At 41.3% G+C, this 26,526-nt stretch overlaps 1 protein-coding gene across 6 annotated transcripts in view; it reads right to left on the reverse strand.

The window, feature by feature from the left end:
- Positions 1-26,526, reverse strand: part of KIRREL3 (kirre like nephrin family adhesion molecule 3) — an 846,407-nt gene that overhangs the window by 323,980 nt on the left and 495,901 nt on the right. For 3 of the 6 annotated variants that reach the window (XM_078379823.1, XM_072978974.2, XM_072978972.2), the window contains exons 3-4: positions 5,083-5,232; positions 859-1,008 (exon numbers count right to left, since the gene is read on the reverse strand). In XM_078379823.1, coding sequence (XP_078235949.1) covers positions 859-1,008; positions 5,083-5,232 — 300 coding nt within the window. Of the gene's footprint in view, positions 1-858; positions 1,009-5,082; positions 5,236-26,526 lie in introns of all 6 variants that reach the window. The other 3 variants (XM_078379822.1, XM_072978973.2, XM_072978971.2) reach the window with 1 other exon arrangement.

Below are 26,526 nucleotides of genomic sequence, written 5' to 3' on the forward strand. Positions count from 1 at the left end.
CCAACTTAAAATATCATCACAGACATTCTTAATAATAATGACAATAATCTTAGAGCAGGGCTGGAAGGGACCTTCTGGATCCTTGAGTCCAGCCCGTGTCAAGAGGGCACAGTGGGGAATCGAACTCCCAGCCAGATGCCTAAACCACTGAGCTATCCAGTAGTTCTTAAGTGCATAATAACGTACTGTATATAACTCAATGCAAAACCGATAATGTCCATGGTGGTTTTTTAACTTGGGGAAATTCAACTTCTAAAGTTATGCTATTTGCATCGCTATGCAAGAGGCTTTGGCTAATCTATGTTATGAATACGAAAACAAAGGACTTAGTCCACTGAAGCTATTTCAATGACAAGGTGCTTGGTGTTTGTTTTTGGCCAGTTGATTTATGTGTTCGCGTGTGCTTCTGCTTTCACACTTTTCAAGCTGTTTGTTAGTTTTTATTCATAGCACCGGTATACTATCTACTAACAAAAGGTGCCATATATTTAAATTTGAATGGAAGGGACGTCAGAGGAAATATTGACGAAACCACAGGGTTTTTTTAAATATCAGAACACAACTGGATTAAACAGAATTTCAGTCCAGTGCTACTTCGTCCAATCCTGCCTGCCCCTCCAAGAAAATTACCAGGGAAGGAGAGGGGGCATGAACTTGACACCATGTGGCCATCTTTTCTCAAGCAACACTAGCTGTTCAGAGGCAGCCTCGCCTCAAGCAAGATATTTAGTTCTCTTTTAAGCAGCACTCCACTATCTGAACTTCATTCCAGTCACTTGAAACTCAACAAAACTTTTTTAGAAAAAAAGAAAGGAAGAAAGAAATGACTCCATCTTCCCAGCAGAGATGCACACTTACCGAGGACTGTCAGCCGGGCAGGTCTGGAACGGATGGCTGCCTGGATGGCCTGGCATTCGTAAACTGCGTCATCTTGTAGATCTGCTCTCAGAATCTTCAGGTGATGTTCTCCTGACAGATGGTCCCCCACAACCAAATAGCGAGGGTAGCCTATGGTAGACAAGCAAGAGCCAGATTTGTATTCGCAAAAGCTTTCGCGGCCGGGATCTAATGGTTGTTGTGGGTTTTTCGGGCTCTTTGGCCGTGTTCTGAAGGTTGTTGTCCTCTGAAGATGCCGGCCACAGAGACTGGCGAAACGTTAGGAAGAACAACCTTCAGAACATGGCCAAAGAGCCCGAAAAACCCACAACAACCATATACAGATTTGCATGAGAGCTTTTCACAAGCAAGAGCTTTGGAAAAGAAATTTCTATGCAAACTTGACCATGGCTCAGTGATATCACAAGAGTAATACATTTGTTTATCATTAAAATGATTGGCCTCGTTCTTCTTAACAGTCCCATTTTTGGACAATTCTACACAGACAGCAGATCATATATGTGGTCAAGCATACTGGACTGTACAGTACTGCTACTACAACAGTGTTTGTTGACTGACATCCTCTTGTGGGGTTCCATCTATGCACCAGCAATGATGTTGTCAGCATGATTCCTGATGATTAAAGGCTTCCTTTTGTAATTTTGGGGAGCATTGTGTATGAGCTGTGCACACTGCAAGACCAGAGAAGGAAGTCTTTAATTCATGGGAATCTGCCAGTACCAATGACATTAGTCCTGTTGAGTAGGTGAACCCTCCCTCCAATAGGATTTCAGTCAACAAATAATATTACTGGATATTCTTGTATTTTGCAAGCAAAACTTGTATTTTGCATGAACCTTGCATTTTGATTTTTTTTAAAAAAGCTTTGCATTTTGCACAAAACACATATTTGGTAAGCAAACTCTAAGGCTTTTGCACAAAATTCACAGTTTTTGACCAAAGAACACTTTTGCGACTTCTCACCACAAATACTTTCATACCTTTACCCAACAGGGGAGAGCCTACTGAACATTTTCCATTCCCACCTGCAAGAGCAAAATAAGTGATGGTTGGCATCCCCAGTCTTGCCAGACACTTACCTTCATGCATGAAATTGCCCCTTTTATTATCACCTGGATTGTGAATGCAGAAGTGACTGGGATGTGATTAATTGATTTGGGGGGCTGAATGTTGACAGGCAACTCCGGCTGGGTGACCATTACGGGCTTCATCTCCTGAGTTTCCCAAGTTGCTGACGAGGTAAAGACTTGGCCTCCCTCTCTGTGCATCCCCAATTGTTTCCTGGCCCGATGATTAATGAGCTGTGAAGCATAGGCAGCTTGGCACGTTCTCCTGCTTTTTGCCCCCCCCCCCCGCTTTGTTTTTCAGGCTATCAACAGCAGGATTTGCTCTCGTGAACCGCAAGAAATACAAATGAAGGGTTTGTTTGTATTTAGCTAATTAGATGACTAGCTGAGCTCGTATCGCACACGCAGGCAGAGACCCAGCTTGCTAAAGCAGGCCTGGCAAAGTTAATTGCCAAAGTTATTCAGAATGATACGTCAGTCGCATTAGCTCTTGTTAGTCATTCTCCATTCCAAAGTTTGGGAGGCAAATTATAGAGTGCCTGAAGCATGCTGGGAAATCGGAATATATACATTGAAGAGGAACTTAATAGTAGGGATGGTGGTTGGGTGGTTCGTATTCTTGAAAATATAGGCAGAGAACCACAGTGTAGTGGAAGGAAGGATTATATATAATGGCTAAATATAAGTTCCAGTTGGAAGCGTCAAGCCTCTGAATACTAGGGTTCAAGTAGATCTAAAAAGTAGAGATGGATTTATTTATTTATATTTATTTATTCAATTTCTATACCGCTCATCTGGCTGCAAGGCCACTCACTCTGGGTGGTTCACAACATGATTTAAAAAATACCACTTTAAATAAATGACAAAATAATAACAGTAAAGAAATCAAATTAACCATATCAATCAACTTCAACTAAGAAAAAGAGAAACTAAGAAAAGACAACATAAACAATGGTTCATAGACTGTACAGGACAAGGTGTCTCAACCTATTTGTTTTTTTTTTTAGGGGGGTTAGGATGCTGCTTTCTGCTCCATTCATGAGCCATTTAGAGACATTCTCAACGATCAACCCAATTTCCTGCCCTCAGAATTTCCTCAGAGTGATTCAGAAATCAGATGCTCAAACATATCTATTTTTGTCTTTCAGTGACCAAACACAATAAACATAGATATGTAAAATGCAAGATATGCAGGTGATGAAAATAAGGTGCTGTGACAAACAAATGTTTTTCACATATGGGGGAGCACCTCTTTCAAAAGCCACACTAACCAAGTCACCTAGTTTGACCCCCTCCACCAGTTCGTGTGATATATATGTTGGGTGCTACTGTTTCTCTGATGTCCTGCTTGTGGGCTTCCCAAAAGCATTTGCTTGGCCATTTTGGAAACTGGATGCTGGTCTAGATGGGCCTTCACTCTGGTCTCACACAATTCTTCTGATGTTCTCACGAAGGACATTCCCCCCTACTCCCATATTCCATTTTGGCATAATTTGTTTGACTCTAACTCGGCTTGTACAATGTTCTGAGAGAGCAAGCGGTCTCTCTCTGATGCACAGATCACCCTCGTGAGTACAATAAGAAAAGTACTCACATCATTGCTCTGAGGCAAAGAACAGTATTTCCCATTTTACAGTAGACTCCAGAGGCTCAGAGAAAGTGTGTATGGGATTTGTTAATTATTATTTTCATGGGCAGGAATACTAAGGAATGAAAGTGTAACTCCATGCACTGCACAAAGTGGCATGTTGTTGTAACGCATGGAGGCTGCTAAGTGTATGTGCATGAATATGCACGCCCGCTCATGTGTACAAGCCCAGTGGAGGCTCACTAAGTCATTCTAGTGATTGTATCTTACTACAGCTGAATTTCCCTAGTGCCAGTAGATGCCAAATATTTTCCTGGAGCACCTAAATTGGGGGACACCAGGCTTGGAAAATGCTAAACAACACCATGTCCAGTGCCTAACACATAAGTAACTGCATTAGATTACGTCTTCCAGTTAATGAAGAAGAAATTCATCCTTTTTGTTGTGCAACTTCTAGTTACATCCATAGTTACAGGAGAGCAAGAATATCACATGATTCAAGCGCTGTCATATGTTTAGAAATGGAACGCCATGCTTCTAGGTTTCCATTGATTTAGAGTGGGTCCCATACAAGAGCTGACTAAGGGATTTGGCCTGAAAAAATCTTAGTGCAGCTGGAATGTACTGGCCTCCCTTAGAATAGAAGAATTTTAGAATAGTAAGGCTAGATCAGAGGCACACTACACACAGCTTTTGCTGACAGGGCGATGCCCTGGCAGATATATTGGGCTTAATTCAGATATGCTGACAAAAGTTGCTAAATTCTGTGCTGCTGCAATAAAAATCCGTGAAGGAAAGGTTCCACCTAAAGCGCAGTTATAGAATCTGTAAATTGGTGTACACCAATTAATGATCACATGGGCTATATGAGCTTTAAAATAACAAATTTGGCATTCTATGCAAGCTGTAATAGCCCATAGATAAGGCCTATGATAGGGAGGTAGGAGATATCTAGTAAGATGTATATATGTATATAGATGCTTTTAGTGCTTTGCTGCTTTTAGTGTTTTTAATGCTTTTATATTGTTTTTATGTCTCCTAATTTAAAAAAAAATGTATCTTTTGCTGGTCAATGACCGTAATAAACATTTATTATTATTAGAGTGGGTCAACATGGTATGATAGGGCAAGACATTAGAAAAAAACACCCTGTGAAATTCCTCACCTCTAACTGAGAAATAATTTTTAACAATCCCTTTCCTTTTGAGATCTCTGTAATTTTCCCAGACTGTAGGTAGTGACCTTTGTCTTTGAGAACAAAGTATTGAGTATATGCTGATGTACGCCTTCAGTTTCTCACGGCACATCACTATGATCAGTTTCTTAGGAGCTAGACGTGGTTAATTGTTTCTTGGCCAAGGTTAGAGATGGGAAACATCATTCTTCAGAAGTAAAATTCCCAGAATCTCCCAGCCAACTTTGCCACTGATTCTGTGAACTCTATTCCAAAAAACCCCAATGTTTCCAACATCTGGTCAAAGGGGGGGCATAGAAGAAACCATTCTGATATTAACAGTCCAGATAGCTTACTTGAGAGATCCCGTCCTACTCCAAGCGCAAGTCCATCTTTAATCCATAGCACAATCCCATTGTATTCTGGAATAGCACATAGGAGGGTCACAGGTTGCCCGGCAATCACGACTTGGTCCTGAGGCTGCTGGGTAAAAGAAGATGCTGGCCCTGCTGAAAGAGAAGAGACATGAATGTTAACATGGTGCACCCAGTAGCTTTAATACAATGGTTTTCAATTTGTCTGCCTAACCTGAATAGTCTGGATGTGGTCAAACTACACCAAGAGTTCTCATCTATTTAGAAATAGTTCATCTCCACCAATGAAGATAGATCCACTGATTTAGTAGAGTTTATTTCCAAGTAGCTATGTATAGGATTGCTATCATCCTTGACCTGCAATAATCAGTGAAGAAATTGGATATGATGCTAAGCACTCATCTTCTTTTGTGAGTTTGTGTATGTGCATCATATTATGCTCCTCTGTTTCAAAACTGGTCACTGCCCAATAGTTTCAGCCCTTCCTCATGGAAAATGCTTTGTAGCTCCCTGCCCGTGTAATCATAAATATGTTTAAGGAGGGGCCCATATATGCGAAAAAACTTTCCAAATTCCAATAGAGGGAATAAATGGAAGATGTTTTCTCATAGGGGGGAAAAATCTAATAATTATATCAGACTTGAGATGGGCAGAAACTGAAACAGGAACCAGAATACCCATGAACGTGGCTGGTTCGTTGTTCAGTTGTGGTTCGGTTTGGGGATCCTGTTTTGTCAAAATGAAAAGACGCTCTGAATTTTTTTCCCCTCGGCACTTTATTTTGTTTGGGTAAAAACAGGATGCCCACTCACCCCCCTCCCACTGCCCCCATCATCTCTTTAGCTTGTCTTGAAGCTGCCTCCTTCTTCTCCTCCTCCTTGATCATCCTAAGAGGCAGCCAGCCTGGCTTCCATGCAAGGAGTTGGCCTTGCCGCCTCTCAGGATGATGGCAGTCGTAGCTTCAAGAGAAGATAGGAAGGTGACGGGGCAGTGGGATGAGGAGAGGTGGGCCACAAACCATCAGGAATCACCAGTTTTCTGGTTCCTGCAGATCTCCATACCAAATTATATCAGCCTGCTTAAGTAGCAGTGCCCTTGTACTAGATAATTTAGCCCACGATCTGCAGCATATTTCTGCCTAGCTGGGAGGAAAAGATGCATTTGTTGCCTTTTGAGACAGACTCACATTTTCGGTCCTACATGCAAGATGGCTACTATAGAGTTCCTCCAAAGTTTTGAGAGTCTAAACTAACAGCAAGAAATAAATGCCAGTAATTCCAATTGGATGAATTACCACTTCTTTGTTGGGTACTAAATGTGTCACACGAAAGCAACCTTAGCTTTGACGTAAAAGCAGATTAGGGTTCTATTAACAGTGTTAAAAGTTCCTTTGTAAATCCCTCGGCTAGTTTTGAATTCAGAGAAAGGATGGGGGAGCGAGAGAGTTACAATTTTCAGCTTAAAAGTGAAAAAAAATATATCCAGGATATAAGTCCTGTTCATAAATAATTTGCTATTGACAGAACAAAAGCTCAGCATGAGCCTAGTCCTCCTTGAGGAAAGAGCCACACGGCTGAAGTAGAGAGGGAGAGGCAACAATTATACTATCTCAAACTTAAAAGCAAACAGAATGTTTCCTTTGAGCACACTCGGTTGGCATCTGCTATGATTTCAGCAGACTAATAAGGCCTCACCCCATTCTATGGCATCACCAGGGGGGGAAGTAAAACCAGCACAGATTTTACCATGCACACGCTTACAGGCGCCGCCGCTGCTGGGATAATATGCATGAGAGATGTGGTAAGTGGCTCATTAAGCAACTTGACAGCATCCTTTTGTACCCACAGATGAATACGAAAAACTGCTCAATTATCACAAAGAGAACCACCCCTACCGTCTAATATTAGATGCTCCTGATTGTCTCTCAACTGTGGGCAATGGCCCTCATTTCTCTCTTGTCCTCCAATGCAGATGGCACAGGGGAGAACCTATTGTGAAATAAATCCACCGCAAGAACTAATTTGCCACCACAGTCTAAGCAATAATCTTCTGCTTCCGTCCAATTTCAGGAAGAAATGGAACAGCAGTCAAAGGTGTTGTGAAACCAATAGATTGACAGGAACCAGCAATCTTGGATCCACCACCAAAAATCAAACCAAGCCCACTTGTGCCTCTATAAAAGCTGGGCGAATCCAATATCTACAAAACCCAGTGAATCTGAAGCCAAAGTTGAGAATAAAGGGCTTTGTTGTCAAAGGGACCACTTCAGAAAAATCTTGACATATGGCTGGCCAAAAAAACGTGTTCAGCCTTTGTAAACAATTAGTTGAGAATTTTCCAAGACAAAATCAACGACACGCTATGTCAGTTAACACCTGTTCTCAAAATGATGATTAGCAGCTGAGCCTATCCTGACCCATTCATGAGCGGAATCCCACTCAGTAGCGTGAAGGTACCACTTGCTCATTATCTTCAAAAGTGATAATGAGGAATCATAATATTTTTCACCTAACTTTTTTTAAACATCTGTGAGAAATGCATGAATTTTTCTGCAGGGAGTTTGATTTCCCCACTGTGCCTCTCTGATAGGGGCTGGATTCAATGATCCATAGGGTCCTTTCCAGCTTTGCAGAGTTCTATGATGATGATTCCGGTCATGATGATGATGATTGTTCTTAATTTTTTGTCCTTACATTTATGAAGATTTCTTTTTCTTTCCCCTTTTTGCATTAAAAATGCACAGAACTGGCACAAAACTGGTATGATGGCACCTGAAATTCATGGCAATCATTCAGTTTTAAATCTTTGACTGATTCTTCGCCTCTTTCTTAATAACGGACCCCACATACCCCTGCACTTATACTGTGTGTTTCTATGTTTTGCTTCAAGAGGAAAGGATGATTTTGCACATTTTGTTTACATTTGCAAATTATAAGACTTTAATAGGAAACAAAAAAAACAATGACTCTTTGTCTTGCTCTCGAATGGAAAGAACCAATCTTATCAAGCTTCCAACTTCCTTGTTAATGTGCTGTGACATCCTATATTGATGCGGAAGATACATACAGCGTATATTCTTTGCTTTCTTACTTGGGGTAACAAAGCCAAGTAGAAAACACTTATGGGGATATGGAAGGTGAGCTTCTAAAGAAGAAAGTTTCTTTTCTATAGAAGAGTTTCTTTGTGGTTACTTGGAAGGCTGGTTTTCCCAGTAATCCATATCATGTGAAGAACCTCCAAAGATACAGGAGTTTTCATCACCTGAAAGTTGCCTTCCATGTTGGGGAGGGAGATGAGGCCATCATGCTCCTCATTTCAATGGATGTGTTTCATTTTATAATTCTTAAGTAGGCCTTTTATTGCCTTCATAGCCTACCAATCCTCTGGGGCAAGGATGTCATTGTCGTTTAGTTGTTTAGTCATGTCCGACTCTTTGTGACCCCAGTGGAAGATAGGCCCTCCTATCTTCCACTGCCTCCCACAGCTGTGTCAAATTCATTCTGGTAGCTTCGATGACACTGTCCAACAATCTCATCCTCTGTCGTCCCCTTCTCCTCTTGCCTTCACACTTTCCTAACATCAGGGTCTCTTCCAGGGAGTCTTCTCTTCTCATGAGATGGCCAAAGTATTGGAGCCTCAGCTTCAGGATCTGTCCTTCCGGTGAGCACCCAGGCTTGATTTCCTTCAGAATTGATAGGTTTGTTCTCTTTGCAGTCCAGGGAACTCTCAAGAGTCTCCTCCAGCACCACAATTCAAAAGCATCAATTCTTCAGCGGTCAGCTTTCTTTATGGTCCAGCTCTCACTTCCATACATCACCACAGGGAAAACCATAGCTTTGACTATGTGGACTTTTGAGCAACCTGTAAATTGCTGGACTTCAACTCCCCCCCACCTCACATGATTTCCTAGAATGTCTACGGCTTGTGGAAATGTAGTCCACCAACATTTGGAGGGCCACAAACGTCTTACTCCTGATCTACTGAGTTCAGCACAATGTATTTGAGATTTCTGAGTAGTCCTGCTCAATAATATTGCTCAGTAATATTGAAACTGGCCACACCCAGACCAACTCGGTTCCAGCAACATTGATGTTTCACAGGGTAGAGACTATGGATCTCCAAATGTTTCATATCTTAGTTTTTAGAACTGCAAGTCAGTAGAGCAAGTATGTTATGGGAATGGTAGCCCATACTATCTGGAAGACCATAGTTTCCACACCCTTCCACACCTTCAGATCCCATAGGAAGCATTTTCCTTGCATAATAAAACTGTGCTTATGTGCTTGGAAACAGGCTCTCCTGTGATGGTTTGTGCAGTGAACTTTTTTTTTTTAGTCATCAAACAATATGTAACCTCACAATGGGGCTGTTTGTCCTTATTACAGAATAACTGTATCTGAAACGTATCCAGCAGCTTTTATATCTGGAGAGACAGTGGAGAGTAGAGCGGCTTGGAGCAGAAGCGGCACATTGGGATTCTGTGAATGTTCTATGCTCGTGTTTCATCTGAACGCTTTGTTTCAGAGAGAAAAAGAGAGTTTATTTGGACTAACTCTCTAGTCAGCAGACTCAGCAACTGGTAGATTTTGATGGCACAGTTGGGTCGTAGCTTGACTTTAAATAGGATGTAGCAGCACTGCCACCACCTCCATTTTAAGAGAGAGAGAGAGAGAGAGAGGTCTGCATCTCACGTCTTAGAAAAGTCACTTTCTTGGAACTATAGCTCCCCAAAAAATCACCCAGTCTACCTTAGGGATTCTTGATGGTGCATTACGACAATATGGTTCTGCCATATCATAGTTGGGCAGGGCGGAATGATCCATTTTACGTCTCAAAAGCACAGCAAAGCAGACTGAAGCAACTGTCTCAGGCCTCAGGGCCAGCAAATGTTTAGATCTTTAATTGATTAATGATACATTTTTACTGCCAGAAAGAGGGAAGGGTACTTGTAAGATTTCCTGCCCCAGTCAGCAGAAGATTATGGTTGGTCTATTATGCTGTATAGGTTGATTTGGGGTGCTCATCAGCCATTTGCAATTCTCAGGATAGTGACCTGTATCTGCTTTCCAACGTCTTCCATCATCCTTGGGACATCAGTTGGTTTACAGAAGCAAAAAGTTCATCCGTGTTAATAAGCAGAGGAGGCAATAGTTACTTTTTTGGATGACATGTCTCAGAAACACACATACACACCCCTCCAAAGTCCAGCTCAGTGAGAGAATTCTGGAAGTCAAAGTCTGCAAATGCATGTTCTTTAAGCTCTAGAGTACAGTGTAGCTTTTTAGGAGTTTAGACCCAGCTGTGGAACCAATGGTTCAAGTTTTGATTCTCCACTGATTCCCCAGGGAGAAAAGCCAGCCCGTGCAGCCTTTTTTATAAATATTTTATTTTTAACAAAGGCTAACAGGAAGGAAAAAGGAATTGAGGTTAAAGGGAAGAGGAGAATAAATGACATACTTATATCCATTCTATACATATTGCCATATTAACATTCCATATTGCTCTTTTTGCTATTTTCTGCCTTCCTGATTTAAGTTCTCATTCTAATGCACGCTCTTCAAGTGATGTCTAATGACTCAAACCATTTATAGCAGTGGTCCCCAGCCTTGGGCCTCCAGATGTTCTTGGACTACAACTCCCAGAAGCCTATACCACCACCTCTTCTGGCCAGGATTTCTGGGAGTTGAAGTCCAAGAACATCTGGAGGCCCAAGGTTGAGGACCACTGATTTATAAAATAAGTCCCATCTTTCAGTTGCCTTTTGTAGAGGACAGTCCTTCATCACTTCTGATAAAATGTCCATTTCCACTGTTTCCCGTATCTTCTCTATAAGATCTTCTTGTTTCGGTACCAGCCTTGAGGAAGTTGAATGGTCTCAAAGTACAGTGGTACTTCGACTTACAAATGTCTCCACTTGTGAACGTTTCGAGTTACGAACGGCTCCGTTCGCAAAATGTTGCTTTGATTTGTGAACGGAGCCTCAACTTACAAACGAAAAAACCTTTCCTGCCCTTTTTTGACCTAAGTTCATCTTAGGTCAAAAGAAGAAAAAATTTAAAAATTCTCCTCTTAGTGGTAGAGTATGGATTAACCAGCTTTGCATTAGTTCCTATGGGAACTAATGCCTCTACTTACGAACAGCGCCTCGACATATGAATGAAAAACACTCTGAATGGGTTAAATAGTTTTCAATGCATTCCTATGGGAAATCTTGCCTTGACTTATGAACTTTTCGACATACGAATGCCATTCCAATACTGATTAAGTTCGTAAGTTGAGATACTACTGTACCACCAAAAGGAGGGACTGGAACACCACTTTGGGGTCATTTGTGCTTAGAAAGCCCTGAAAAGGACCAACACAGGTCAGAATTAACTTGGCATGACATAATTATCATTATGGTCTCGTAGAATTCTACCATGAAATAGTAATATATGGCGTGTATAAAGCTACAATCTTCCATGTATCAGCCACATCTTCTCACTAGGAATGATGGTCAACATGTACTAAGAACAAGCTTAACCCACTTAGAAGCATCACACATTAATCTTTTATGAGGTATACTTTATAGAAAGTATGAATATTCTTTCACTACCAACAACTAGTCCTTGAAATTGTGAATGAACTCCAATAGAAAAATGATTATGGAAATGAATAACCTTTCATCCATGTGTGAAGAGTGCTCCCAGTGTGGCCACTCTGTCTTTGACTTCGCCGTCCTTGTCCTTAAAAGAAACCTATTTAACATCCTTGAAATGATATGACTGGAAACTTGAAATATGTAGAAACAATGGGTTCTTGTACAATTGTAAGCATTTGTAACAACTTCAGCAAAAAAAATTTTTTTCTTATTCCTTCTGGCCTTCACATGCAGTCCTTAAATCGGCAACTAAAGTTTTAGAGCGGTACATACTTTGGTTTTTTAATCTGTATCTTTAATTCTGTTTGAGTGATTTTTTTTATCAGACTGCACTTTATTTTAAAGAGGGCCAGGAAGGTGTCCATCCGTCTGTCCGTTCTTCCTTCCTTCATCCCACCCACCCACCCACCCACCCACCCACCCACCTACCTACCTACCTACCTACCTACCTACCTACCTACCTACCTACCTACCTACCTACCTACCTATCTCTAAACTATTATATATTTACAAAAATTTTATACCCATGCCCAAATTCTTCAAGATGACAATGTGAGCTTTTACAAGAATTCTGGTAAAAAGGGGGTGATGACTTTCAAATTACACATTCTGATTTCAGCAACCGGCATTAGAATACTGTTTCCTTCAAGCAACGATAAGGATTATGCCGATGTTCTGGATGTTATTGGACTACAATGCTCATCATCCTTGGCTGCACAACCAATGATGAGGAGCAATGCCAATTGCTATCTAAAAACATCTGGAAGTCCACACCTGTTTAAGCTTTAAAATCAGCATTATATGGAGAGATGGGCACAAACCAGAAAACTGCTGGTTTGTGGTTTGTGGGTAGTTGAACTATCATGACTTGCCTGAAAAATGAACTGGCTTGTGTTTTGTTTTTTGGGTTCATGTTGTGTGTGTGTGTGTGGGGGGGGATGGACCACCTGCCCATTCCTCCCCTTCCCACTGCCCCCATCACCTCCTTACCTTCTCTAGCTGCCACCACCATCTTGACAGGTGGCAGGCTCATGCACCCACCTGTCACTGAGTGGCATCTGCATCTGCACACACAGCAGGCCTGGGCCTGCTGCCTGTCAGGATGATGATGGTGGTGGCCACAGTGGCATCTTGAAGCCAAGGGAGGGAGCCAACAGTGGAAGGGGGGTTGGTGGGCATCCCCTTTTGCTGAACAAGATGAAGCAGTGAGGTGAAAAAAGGTTGGTGTTTCATTTCATTTCAGCAAAATATGGAATCCCTGAATCAAACTACAAACAAGACCAGTTTGTGGGTTTTTCCGGTCCGTGGTTTGGTTCATGCCCATCTCTAATAATATATGTAAATGTTCAAGTTTTTCCCCCTGATTTCTTGGCCTCAGTTTCCCTTTTGAAGAAGACTGAGATTTGGAAGGGCAGCAATAAAGGAATTAGAAAAGATCATCAAGTGTAAGGATGTGTCGCTGGAGACCAAAATCATCCAGACTCTTGTATTCCCATGTGTGGGTTTGAAAGCTGGAAAGTAAAGAGAGCTGTCAGGGGGAAAATGATTCATTTGAAATGTAGTGATGGAGGAGAGCTTTGTAAATACCCTGGATTGCCAGAAAGATGAACAAGTAGGCCCTAGGTAAAATCAAGCCTGGACTGTTTCTGGAGGGATAAATGTTGTCCTACTTTGAGCACACCATGAGAAGGCACAGTTATCTGGAAAAGATTATAATGCTCGGAAAGTCTGAAGGCAATAAGAAAAGAGGAAGATCAAATGCACGATGGATTGACTGCCTAAAAGAAGCCACACACTTGAGTTTACAATAGCTGAGCAGGGCTGATGAGAACAGGATATTTTTGGAGGTGTCTTGTTCATAAGGTTGCCATAGGGTGGAGGTGACTTGACAGCCTGTAACAACAATATATAAATATTATTTTGAAAGATTGTTCTCCAACCAGAGATAGACAACAGAGGGACTGTGAGAAGATAATGAACTGCAATTCCCATCAGGTCAAGCTAGGGTGGGTGATAACAAGGGACAGGGAAAATTGCAGTCCAATCACATTTGAAAGACCACAAGTGACCCAACCCTAATCTAAATTTTTAACTGTAAAATTCACTTTGATATCATTTTGAGCCAGAAATTGTAACAATACATTGGAACGAAGCTTGGAACAAAGCAGCTGTTGTCTATTTTAATTGGGTGAATCAAGGAACATTTAATCCAACCAGAGGCAAATATCATTAATATTGTACGTTGATTTAATTAGCTCCTAATTAGTTTAACATCTACCTACCACTTGAGTAACTTTAATGTCTGGCATTCATATCTATTGCTGGGGCTGCATGCAGCAGTGAAGGCATGGGAGAAAGTCTGATCACAGGACAGAAAATAAGAAGGGGAGCACTTCTTTATTCTCCCCAGAGTTCTTTCCTGAGTCTCATGTTGTTCAACATCTTTATGAATGACCTGGATGAAATTTTCAGCTAACACCAATCTAGGAGAGGTGTCTGTAGCTGATCCTTCAACAAACAGAATTAGGTTACTAGATGGCCTTAACACATTGGAAAACGGTGCCAAAGCAAAGAAAATGAATTTCAAAAAAGGATAACTATAGACACTCCCACTTAGGTAGCAAAAATCCGATGGATAAATACAGAATGGGCAATATTTGGTTTGGTAGTGGCACATGTGAAAATGATCTTAGCTAATGGACAGGAATGGGCGAATTCAATTCAGATGATTATCATACCTACTATTGTGGGCAAGAAGCTCGTAGAAGAAATGGGGTAACCCTCAAAGTTAACAAAAGAGCGGGAAAAGCTGTAATGGGATATAATCTCAAAAATGATAGAATGATTTCAATACGAATCCAAGGCAGACCTTTCAACATCACAATAATCCAAGTTTATGCACCAACCACCAATGCTGAGGAGACTGAAATTGACCAATTTTATGAAGACTTACAAGACCTTCTAAAAGTGACACCAAAGAAAGATGTTCCTCTCATTATAGGGGACTGGAATGCTAAAGTAGGGAGTCAAGAGATAAAAGGAACAACAGGGAAGCTTGGCCTTGGAGTTCAAAATGAAGCAGCGCAAAGGCTAATAGAGTTTTGTCAAGAGAACAAGTTGGTCATCACAAACACTCTTTTCCAACAACACAAGAGGCGACTCTACACATGGAAATCACCAGATGGGCAATACCGAAATCAGATTGATTATATTCTCTGCAGCCAAAGATGGAGACGCTCTAAACAACTAAACAACAAGATCTTTGTATAGTTAACAAGAATATGTGGTAACAAAACTGGGAATGCAACTCAGGGCTGCCTCAATAGAAGTATAGAAGTATAGTGTCCAGCTCAAGGGAAGTAACATTACCATTCTGCTATGCTTTGGTCTCACCTCAGCTGAACCAGATTGAAAGATGATTTTGGCTAAATACTAGGATGAACTTCCTGAGAGTAAGAGCTGTTGAACAATAAAGCATACTAATTCAGAAGAAGGGGAAGTCTTCTGAGTGTGAGGGAAGGAAGGGGTGCAGCTAATTAGTAGTTCAGAAAAATTGTTGTTGTTGTTTAGTCATTTAGTCGTGTCCGACTCTTCATGACCCCATGGACCAGAGCACGTCAGGCCCTCCTATCTTCCACTGCCTCCCGGAGGTCTGTCAATTTCATGTTGGTTGCTTCGCAGACACTGTCCAGCCATCTCATCCTCGGTCGTCCCCTTCTCCTCTTGCCGTCACACTTTCCTAACATCAAGGTCTTTTCCAGGGAGTCTTCTCTTCTCATGAGATGGCCAAAGTATTGGAGCCTCAGCTTCAGGTTCTGTCCTTCCAGTGAGCACTCAGGGTTGATTTCCTTTAGAACTGATAGGTTTGTTCTCCTTGCAGTCCAGGGACTCTCAAGAGCCTCCTCCAGCACCACAATTCAAAGGCATCAATTCTTCGGCGGTCTGCTTTCTTTATGGTCCAGCTCTCACATCCATACATCACAACAGGAAAAACCATAGTTTTGACTATTCGGACTTTTGTTGGCAAGGTGATGTCTCTGCTTTTTAAGATGCTGTCAAGGTTTGTCATCACTTTCCTCCTCAGAAGCAGGCGTCTTTTAATTTCATGGCTGCTGTCTCCATCTGCAGTGATCATGGAGTCCAAGAAAGTAAAATCTGTCACTGCCACCATATCTTCCCCTTCTATTTGCCAGGAGGTGATGGGACCAGTGGCCATTATCTTAGTTTTTTTGATGTTGAGTTTCAGGCTGTTTTTTGCACTCTCCTCTTTCACCCTCATTACAAGTTCAGAAAAATATTCTACATAAATTCAGAATAACTCAAAATATTTCTGATTAAGAATTTTCCACCCTTCATTTATTGGCTGATTTTGTAGGCGTTTATTGCTGCACATCAATGTTGCATCAAATCAGTTTCTTTTAACTGGAACAAAGACATCACTCCTTGTTAGCAGTCTTTCATCCAGACATACAGTCCACAGTCTTTGAAGGGTGAGAGAACAGTACAAGACTTCCCTGGAGTTAGAGTAAGAACAGAGCTGCAGATCAATGATCAGGTTGTTAGATCCATACTTTATGTCAGCAGACATCAGACTTTCTAGATGTGTTTCTAGACTAGAAAGCCAACCATCCCAAGCCAGCAGTTGAACTGTGAGATTTGTGGTCTAAGACATCCGGAAGGTTCCAGGTTTTGGAAGCCAACTTAAGCTACAAAAACAGTTTAAAGAAGTAACCAACAACATGCCACTAAGTTTAACAATGTCAACCATTGTGACACTAAAAGAATGATTGAATGCCCATCTGTCAGGGATGCGAAACAAAGTAACCTGTGCCATTTTTCTCCTTGGTTTACCATAAAACTAATAACATAATGCTTAACTTAATGAATTACAAATTGTATGCATGAATGCTAATTGAAATTAAAATTAGCTTTTGCGGCCCTCACACTAAAATTTTAACTAATTAGGTCTTCTGTACTAATGTGCAAAGGTTTGAATCTGAGACATCTAAAAGCCAGATGAGAACTGAATTATGATCTATATATTAGCCCAGGATGTGTAAATCAGCTCTGTTTGTAGAGGGATGTACAAAGATGAACTAAATTGTGCAGGAATCCCTAATATGCGGAAACCCCTGAAGGTCATGGAGGCTTTTTGGCTGGGTGTACAAATGTATTAAGGAGTCAAATCAGGAATGTCAACTGCTATACATATTCCTATGGATCCTGACCTACATATGCCATGATGTAAGACATACACAAACTGCTTTCTCTTCTTTCAAAATAATTATAGGATTATTTGCTACCAAATGTCTTTAGCATTGTAATGTTATCCTATTAAGAGAGACACATAATCACAACCATACATAATCAATTGTGGCAATACGTTGATAAAAATCAATGATGTAACAGTACAGAAATATTAGGATGAGATTGAGATGGGAAATGTTCATCAAATCAGTTTAATGTCTATTTAGTCAAATGAGGGTGTGCATTCCGTGAAGATACTTTCAAATTGACATTCACCCCCTATTGTGGGTGGTTTACATGCAATCTGCATTCCACTCATGTATCTCAATCCTTGTTTTTTCTCCATGAAGGTGCTGCTCAACATACAAACTGTCAGGATCTTGTAGGTGGAAAAGAAACATCATTAGAGGGGATCTGTTGCTGGGAATAGGGAAACCTCTCAGCCCTGAATGCATTTAGTAGCCCTAGCTAGACTAGAACTCACTGAATCAGTGGAATCTATAGAAGTGTTCAGTTCTAAAGAAGAGTTGAGCTATCACTTCAGTAGATCCACTCCGTATAGGATTGGTAATTGGATTTTGGGATGAGTTTCGACTTCAGTGCGTTCTTACCAAGCCTATTTGCATTTTCTTTCTGTCCTTTATGCTTATCAGGTTGTGAGGCAACCTCACCCCAATTAATGTATAATTTATTTCTATATAAAAATCTGCATATATGTATATTCACATTTTTGTCCATGTATTGATGTTTCTACTTCATTACTCCACTCCACTATAATAAATGTTAGCTGTCAAGTTGGAACAGACGTACAGCAACCCTAATGAGGGTTTCAAGCTAAGTGAGACATTTAAAGAGTGGTATTATCAGTTCTAACCTCTGAGTGAGATTCCATGACCGAGAGGAGACTCAAACCTTAATCTCCAGAACCCTAGTTCATCACCCTACTCACTACAGCACACTGAGTATCCAATAATAGTAGCAATACTCCAATAATAATGAGCATATTTATTTCTGCATATTTCCTTATGTGCACATGTGTATTCCCCCCTCCGTTTTTATATTTGTTTACATATTTTACCTACCTTACACATCCCCCACCCTATTGACTAAAGAGTGCTTGTCTTCAAAGCACTCAATTGTGTACATTCTAGCCATTCATAGTTTAAAAATATCCACTTGCTTGTGTTTGCTTTATTCTTACATAATGCCCTATTGTGCCGTTTCCTGCAGCAAAGTGGACTTTTTCTTAAAACATCTCAAGAGGTGTGAAAATGCTACTGCTTTTGAGAACAGTGAATCCAACAAAACTCTATGGCATCCCTATCAGAAGTGTGCAGAGGTAAATGTCATGGGGAAGACAACACAACAACTAACCGAGCCAAAGTATTGTGGTAACTTTATGACAACAAGCTTGCTTTGGTGCTTTCACGCTTAACATCTACTTCTTCAGATAAAAGAACAAGATTTCTGTTTCTGTTTTTATCCATTGCTGAAATGACTAGAGCCAGGGGTTCCCAACCTTGGGCCTCCAGATGTTCTTGGGCTACAGCTCCCAGAATCCTTCACCACCACCTTTGCTGGCCAGGAATTCTGGGAATTGAAGTCCAAGAACATCTGGAGGCCCAAGGTTGGGGACCATTGGACTAGACTACAACATGAGTACTTCTGTGAAAGCTCTCTTGAAAGAGTTGACTGGGTTGAAAGAACATGGGAAAGACTAAAGGAATTCATGAACCTAGGAGAGATAAGGCAGATGAACCTTCCTGCATCGTGCATGAATCATCATCTCTGAATTGGAGGTGGAAGCTATATGGCCACCTAACTCTAGAGAAACATAGCTCAGTGAGTTAAGTATCTGGCTATGGAGCCAGTGGTTAGGAGTTTGATTCCCCACTGTACCTCCAGGGAGAAGAGCCAGCCTGTGTGGCCTTGGGCAAGCTATAAAGTCCCAGGATGCCCTCAGAAGAAGGGAATGGTAAACCATTTCTGAGTACTCTCTACCTTGAAAATCCTGAAAAGAGTTGTCATAAGCCGCCCAGAGACCTTTGGGTAGTGTGGGCGGCATATAAATTAAATAAATAAGTCTGTATTGACTGGATGGCATATTATTATTGTTATTCAAAAATGTCAGACACAGTCAATCAAAAGTATAAAAAACATTGACTGGTATTATGTAACAGATACAAGTTTTAATCAAAAACCTAAGTATCTGTTAAATAGTTGTTGTGGGTTTTTCAGGCGGTTTGGCCGTGTTCTGGAGGTTTTTCTTCCTAACATTTCGCCACTCTCTGTGGCCGGCATCTTCAGAGGACAGGAGCTAGAATTTTGTCTGTGTTCTGATGTAGTGTGTGGGATTGTTGAGTATTTGTAGCTGTGGGATAAGGGTTTTTTTGTTCTTTTCAGGAGATGTTCACAGGTGTTTCCTGTGATCAGGGTATTTTTTTGTTATGTGTGTTTTGTTGTGATGCGGGGGGGGGGGGAGAGATGATCTGAAACCTCCAGAACACAGCCAAACAGCCTGAAAAACCCACAACAACCATCAGATTCCAGCCGTGAAAGCCTTCAAGAACACATATCTGTTAAATATTGACATAGTATATATGCTGTTGCCAATATTGCCATTTTTTTAGCTCTGATGGTGTTATTTCTGAAATCTGCAACTGCTTATAGTACTGTGTGAAATTTCTTGAGACTGTTCCCAAATCCCCAAAGACTACCAGGAACACTGAAATGTGTTTCATCCACAAATGAGATGTTTCAATTGCCTGGTTTCTGCATTTTGATTCAGACATTTCTTTGTTCTAGTACTACTGTGTCTGATGTGTTACATTCAAGGTGTCTATCAGTTTAGATCCAGAAATCTCACAAGATCTTGACTTCCTCATTTTCTGACACCTTCTCTACCTGGTGTTCCCATGGGATTTTTGGAGACTGGCAAATTATATTTTTGTATAATGACCAGTGCAATAATTTTGCCACTCTATCATTCATGACTAATTTTGTAATAATTCTGTTTGTGCAATCTTTGGACATTCACAGATGAGGTGTAACACAGTTTCATCTTTTTTTTCTAGGCATAGTCAACATTTGCTGTTAGCACTAATTCCTTGAATCTTGGCTTTCATCACATTGGTTGGAGCGCTTATTCTTCTGCAGCAAAAAACAAGCCATTGGTTTATTTTTTAAAATTCCCCAGTTTCAGCCAAGCCCATGTAGAATTATTATCATGCTTTCCAGCATATGATGACCACGATGTATCTAAAATGTAGGGTTGGCTAGTTATAAGACAGGGAACTACTGTGGTTCCCTGGGAAGCAGAAGGGTTTTAGGGCAAGAAGTGCAGAAGGAAGAGAAAGTTTTTCGCTGTTGATTGTGCATTGGCTTTAAAATTTATAAATCTTCTTCTCATTCCCAGCTGGGACGGGGCTCAGTGTCTCAGTATTAATGTCTTTGTATGTGGGGGATGACTGGGACATGGGGGCACTGTGGGCTAAACCGCAGAAGCCTGTGCTGCAAGGTCAGAAGACCAAGCAGTCGTAAGATCGAATCCACGCAACGGAGTGAGCGCCCGTTGCTTGTCCCAGCTCCCGCCAACCTAGCGGTTCGAAAGCATGCAAATGCAAGTAGATAAAATGGGACCACCTCGGTGGGAAGGTAACAGCGTTTCGTGTCTAAGGCCCACTGGCCATGTGACCACGGAAGATTGTCTTCGGACAAAACGCTGGCTCTATGGCTTGGAAACGGGGATGAGCACCGCCCCCTAGAGTTGAACACGACTGGACAAAAATTGTCAAGGGGAACCTTAACCTTTACCTATGTGGGGGATGAGCATGAAAAAGCCAGGGGTGATGGGATGGGACTGGAGAGAATGTCAATAGTTGTGCGCAACCAAAGACATCATTCCATTTGGATCAAAAGAGGGCAAGACTGGGATACGTTTTTGTTGCACACCTTGTGACGGAATAAAGTCCCTGGCTGTGATATCCTAAGGATCCAGCTCTATGGCATTAGTAGGCCTGCCTGCTTTGTCCTCAGGTTTTGGTGCTGACGTTTCAGGGAATGGGAAACAGCTGGAACACAAAAAGAGCAGTAACGGCTTTTCATGAATAAAGTGATACTGATGCACAAGGAGCTCCTGATGAGCATGTGTTATAGTCCACATATATCACACAATCTTGAAAGCACAGCACCACATGGGGCCTTTCTATCTTCCTCTCTTTCCTTGCTTTTTGTTTGATATTAAGAAGGCAAACCAACCTTCTGAGAAATTTCTGTACAAAAATGAATAGAAATGGTTTTCATCTGTCCCGGCTGACAGCTCTACAGTTAAAAGCTCTCAAGCAGACTTCAGAAAGCCCTCAACCTGAAACCTTTAAGAGCTGCTGCAAAGTATACACTGTACTTGAATGTAGGTAGACAAGTGGTGTGGCTCATCAAAACAAGTCAGCTTCCTAGGTCTGCATGTAGCTCTTCATCTTTTCATTGCCAACAATGGGACCGTGCTGTTCTCTTGCATCTTTGGGTCACAGCCAGTGTATTTATTTCTACTGGCAAAGCTTAACCCTAGTTCCCTGTAACTAATCGTTTAATGGGGATGCTCCCCAGGAAGGTCATCACTGGTAGGTTTCTGTAAGGAATTCATGAGGCTGGGAAGCATCTTTTTTGGGGGGGTGGGAGAGAAGAGAATAAAGAAGAATAAAAACCCTGGTCTGTTGTCAACAGCACAAAGGTGAGGGAAATCTTTTCTCATTATATGTCAAGATCATATAGAGGTCTTGGGGCCAAGAATGATTAAGTCCCCTTCCAAGTCCCCCTGTGGTTGTGGGATGAAAAATTTGTTTCAAAGGATTCTCACATGTTTTGGTGACCTGTTGAATCTCAAAGGAACCTCATCAAAAATCAAGCTGTCCTTGGAGGCTGCTGATGACACTTTTTATTCTCATTAAAAGCTTGTTGATTTAATTTCAAGATAACTCTAATCAGTGGCTCCCTCTGTAACACATACGCATGCTCTGCCTCCATGTCTTTGAGCTATGATGATGATGATGATGACGATGATAATAACAACAACAACAACAACAGCAACACAACAATAACAACAAAACAACAATAACAATAACAACAACAACAACAACAACAACAACAACAACAATAATAATAGATATTTAACAGATATTTAGGCTTTTGATAAAAAAAATTTCTGCTATATAATACAAGTGAATACTTTTATAGTTTTGATTGCGCCTGGTGTTTTTTTTAATAATAATAATAATTAATAATAGAAGACTGTAGGACTTATAAATACCTACAGACATACTGAAGGTTAAGGGAGAATAAGCAGAGCACTTTCCAAGTGATCCCTGTGCTCCTCCTCTCTACTGACAAAATTTCACAGCCTGATCTTAGCAATTCCCAAGGCATGTCCGTTGCAGGGGATGATGCTATAACACAGCAATAAATGTGGGAGGGAGAGAAGGGGAAGCAATTGTTTTATCGGCAAGAATTATCTGTTTGTCAGCTGGGAGCTCCATGAGCTATAATGAGAAAGCAACAAAACAAAGTGGTGTCCATGCCCTCTGAAAATGTCCATTAAATGGAGACTTCATTTGATAATTGCCAGTGGAAGCTTAAAAAGACTTTGTTGTTTCTTCTCCGTTTGTTTTAGACAGCAGGTGATGTGCTGTGAAAACACTGGAATAAAAACGGAGGATGCATTCCCAGCTCTCCTTGTTCCTCTTGTACATATCCCTCCATCCACACGTTTGATGAAGTGGAGCCACTGTTTTGTTGGAGTTTTTAACAACCTCGCCTGCTGCCTGTGTTGTGAGTGACTAGGAGGGACCCTTCTGAGTTGGGGTGTCAATCTATCCAGTACTAACTAAGAACTCCCTCCTGTCTCTGAATTTAAAGAGAACCTTGCCATTCTGCTGAGGGTTTTCTCCTTTCCCTCTCTTTAGTCTGTTGGAAGTCTTGTTGTTAGTTTAGTTTGCTGTTGACCTGTTCACAACTGTAAGTAATGAAACATTTTTATTCCTTCCATTACTAATGTCTCTGAGACCTGAAGCTTGACTTAAGGAGAAAGGGGTGGACTGTCTGGGGAACTTGTAACTATTCTCCTCTGTGTGTCTCTGTACTTCTGCAGTATAGCAGAAAGCAATGTTAACTAGAAATTCAAAACTCTGCAACACTTTTGTTCTTCCCATGTGGCAAACTTGTATATATGTTTTTCTTAATGCACACATTTTGTATGTATTTTCTCCACTGACTAAATCATACATGTGACCAGAATTTTATTGCTTCTGTATAATGGCGTAGGTCAAACAGTGAAACTCACAGCAGAGAATTGCCACAAGTCAAGAAGTCAATGCTTGTACACCTTGGGCACCAGTTGGCACACATTGAAGGATACAAGCATCAACTTCATAAATAACAGGCATTCATTGCTGTGATTTATACCTTTTGATGTACATCATTATTTATAAATATTGAGATTCTGCCCTGTGTGTATTTTCCAACTGTTGCATTTTTTTAAAAAAAGCTGTTTGCATATTAGAAATGTGTGCATCGTTTTGTGTTTTTTTTCCCCCTCCAAAACGCACCTTGCAAATGGACCATTATGGAAGCATAATTTATCTTTATCTTGCAGCAAGACTCAGGAAGTGTAAAACGGTGCGAGCAGGGCGTCCTTCTTGCATTCGAAGCAACAAAGCTGCTATGTTGCTCTCTCCATGGTATACACAGCCCTGTTTGCTGCTTCCCACTGGACACATTTCTTGACACAACTTGAGAGCACTCTGATGGCAGCACCAGCGAATGCCCCATGCATCCAAATTACTGCAGCAACTACTGCTAGTTAAACATGGGGCAAAAAGCAAGAGGGGGAACTTTTGACTGTTCTTGGAAAGTTAAGGTAAGTAGCAACGATGCCAAAAACCCTCTTCCCATCATCTGAGGCAGAAACACCCACGCACCAAAAGCAACAGTATATCACACAATTTTCAGCACAGAGATATTTCAGGGAAGCTTGGGTAAAGATTTTGTTCCAGCTTTTTTAGAAATCATTCCTGTGCACTAGCTGTCATAGTTCCAGAAAACTGTTTCTGACCTCCCATAATCCTGAAAGGCACTGAGCCTTGCGCTCCATACTCTGAATAATTTCTTGGCAACTTCTGAAAGCATTCAATAAATTTGCCAGTAAAATTTGATGGGGCACCATTTTGCTGTCACTCCAGAGTGCTGCGGAATGAAACCTTATTTCTACAGAGAACGTGAGGAGGCTTCCATTTCTATTCTTCCGTTATGAAATATGGAGTTATTGACAAATACAGGCTCTCTAAATGTAATATCACTTAGCTGTTTTGAAAGAAAAAGGTAGATTGGAATGAAAATGTGGTACTAACTAGACAGCTTTGAATGCTTTGTGCATGAAACCCAATTCCTAATTGTGATTGTGAGAAACACTGAGCCCCCAAATTAGGGGGAGGACAGCCAGGCTTTCAGAGCTGATGTATTTAATATATTTTCTTAATTTCCCCCCCTCATTTTTGGCATGGCCTCCACTTTGTCATTGACTCCCTGATCAGCCTCCTTTTCTAAAGTGACTTGAACCATTTATCTTGAATCCTGTGATAAACGGCTTTATCATGCCACACTTCCACTAAGATTTCACTGTGGGACGATGCCCTGATGCCAGTTCATATTTTATTTATTTATTTATTTATTTGATTTATACCCCGCCCATCTGGTCTAAAAGACCACTCTAGGCGGCTTCCAATATAGTAAAAACAGTGAAATAATACAAAAAACACAATTACATAAATCATATTGTAATAAACAGAATATAACAATAGAATAGAAAATACATAAGGAGAGAATAAACAGAAAAGTCAGATATTAACTGGAGGGAAGGCCTGAATGTATAGCCATGTTTTTAATTGACTTTTAAAAGTGTCCAAAGTGGGGGCCGCGCGGATCTCAGGAGGGAGATTGTTCCAGAGGCGAGGAGCCACCACCGAGAAGGCCTGGTTTCGTGTCCTTTCTTTCCGGGCCTCCCTCGTCGTTAGGCTCCTCAGCCTCACCTCCTGGCTCATGCGGGTGATCCGAGTAGATCTAGGTGGAAGCAGGCGTTCTGTCAAGTATCGAGATCCTAAACCGTTTAGGGCCTTATATGTAAGCATTAACACTTTGAAGTCAATGTGGAAACGGATGGGCAGCCAATGCAGCATGGCCAGAGTAGAAGAGATATGTTGGTATTTTCTCACTCCAGTGAGGAGTCTGGCCGCCACATTCTGCACCACCTGAAGTTTCCGCATCAGCTTCAAAGGGAGCCCCACATAGAGCGCGTTACAGTAGTCTAATCTAGAGATTACGAGCGCATGTACTAAGGTAGTGAGCGCCCCCATGTCTAGGTAAGGTCGCAGCCGGGTAATCCGCCAAAGGTGGAAAAAGGCGGAGCGGACTACCGACACCACTTGCATTTCCATGGTGAGCATCGGGTCCAGGTGTACTCCCAGGCTGCGGACCCCACTCCTCGCGGCCAGGGCCACCCCCTCACACATGAGGGAGTTTCCCAAGTCACCATCATATGGCTGGCTAGAAACACTGCATTCCTGCTATGTAGATATCAAGAAAGGAGCCAGAATTGTCTGGACCTCTCAAGGTGAGAACACTTCACAAATGAGGGTTGGGGATTCACTGTAAAGTCTAACTTAAGTCACACTGGCGACTTGACTTGGGGTTGCGCTTTTTTCCAATGACTTGATTCATGACTCAGTATACACCCATCCTTCTCTTTTTCCATTGGGGGGGGGAAACTTGTCTTTAAAAGGGATTTGGGGCTTGGCACTCAGGACTTGGTACCAAAAACTTGGACTCAGACATAAAGGCTTGCCAACATCCCTGGCTACAAACAAATGTGAAGAATCCAGATATCATATACTGCACTAAGAAGCCCTATGGGAATAAAGAACAGTTCATAGGAAACTCTCCGCAGGTAATGAATGTTCTGTTGGGATTTAAGCCTTAAGTCAATTCAGAGGAAGGACTGGAAACACTGGAAGAATTCCTGTTGTGCAGTTAATGTAAATGACATAACTTTTAGATGTGAGTTGTTTTAAATTAATAAATCTCTGTAGCCATTATTCGTTGCACACCAAGTCACTTGACTCAATATGCAACAGATAATGTCTACATCAATTTCTTAACTTGGATAAGGTGAAAAACATTCATTGGATAAAATCTGAGTATATATAGGGAAAAATTTAGAATTCCTTGTAGAATGTTGATTGGCTCTGTTGTACAATATTATAGATGCACCCTCATTCAGCTACAATTTGGAATTCAGATTTTTGATTGAGGAATTCCAACACAAGACCAATTCTGTCCACACCTACTGGACTCATACATGGATTGGATGTCAGCTGTTCATCAACTTGTGAGACACTTAGGAACATATATTTAAATACAGTATTCATTTAAGTGGAGAGGGTTGGTAGTTTTAAATTTCTGGGTACTTACATCTCAGAGAACCTCTCATGGAC

The sequence above is a fragment of the Pogona vitticeps genome, chromosome 8 (assembly GCF_051106095.1).
Source record: "Pogona vitticeps strain Pit_001003342236 chromosome 8, PviZW2.1, whole genome shotgun sequence".
Taxonomy (NCBI): domain Eukaryota; kingdom Metazoa; phylum Chordata; class Lepidosauria; order Squamata; family Agamidae; genus Pogona; species Pogona vitticeps.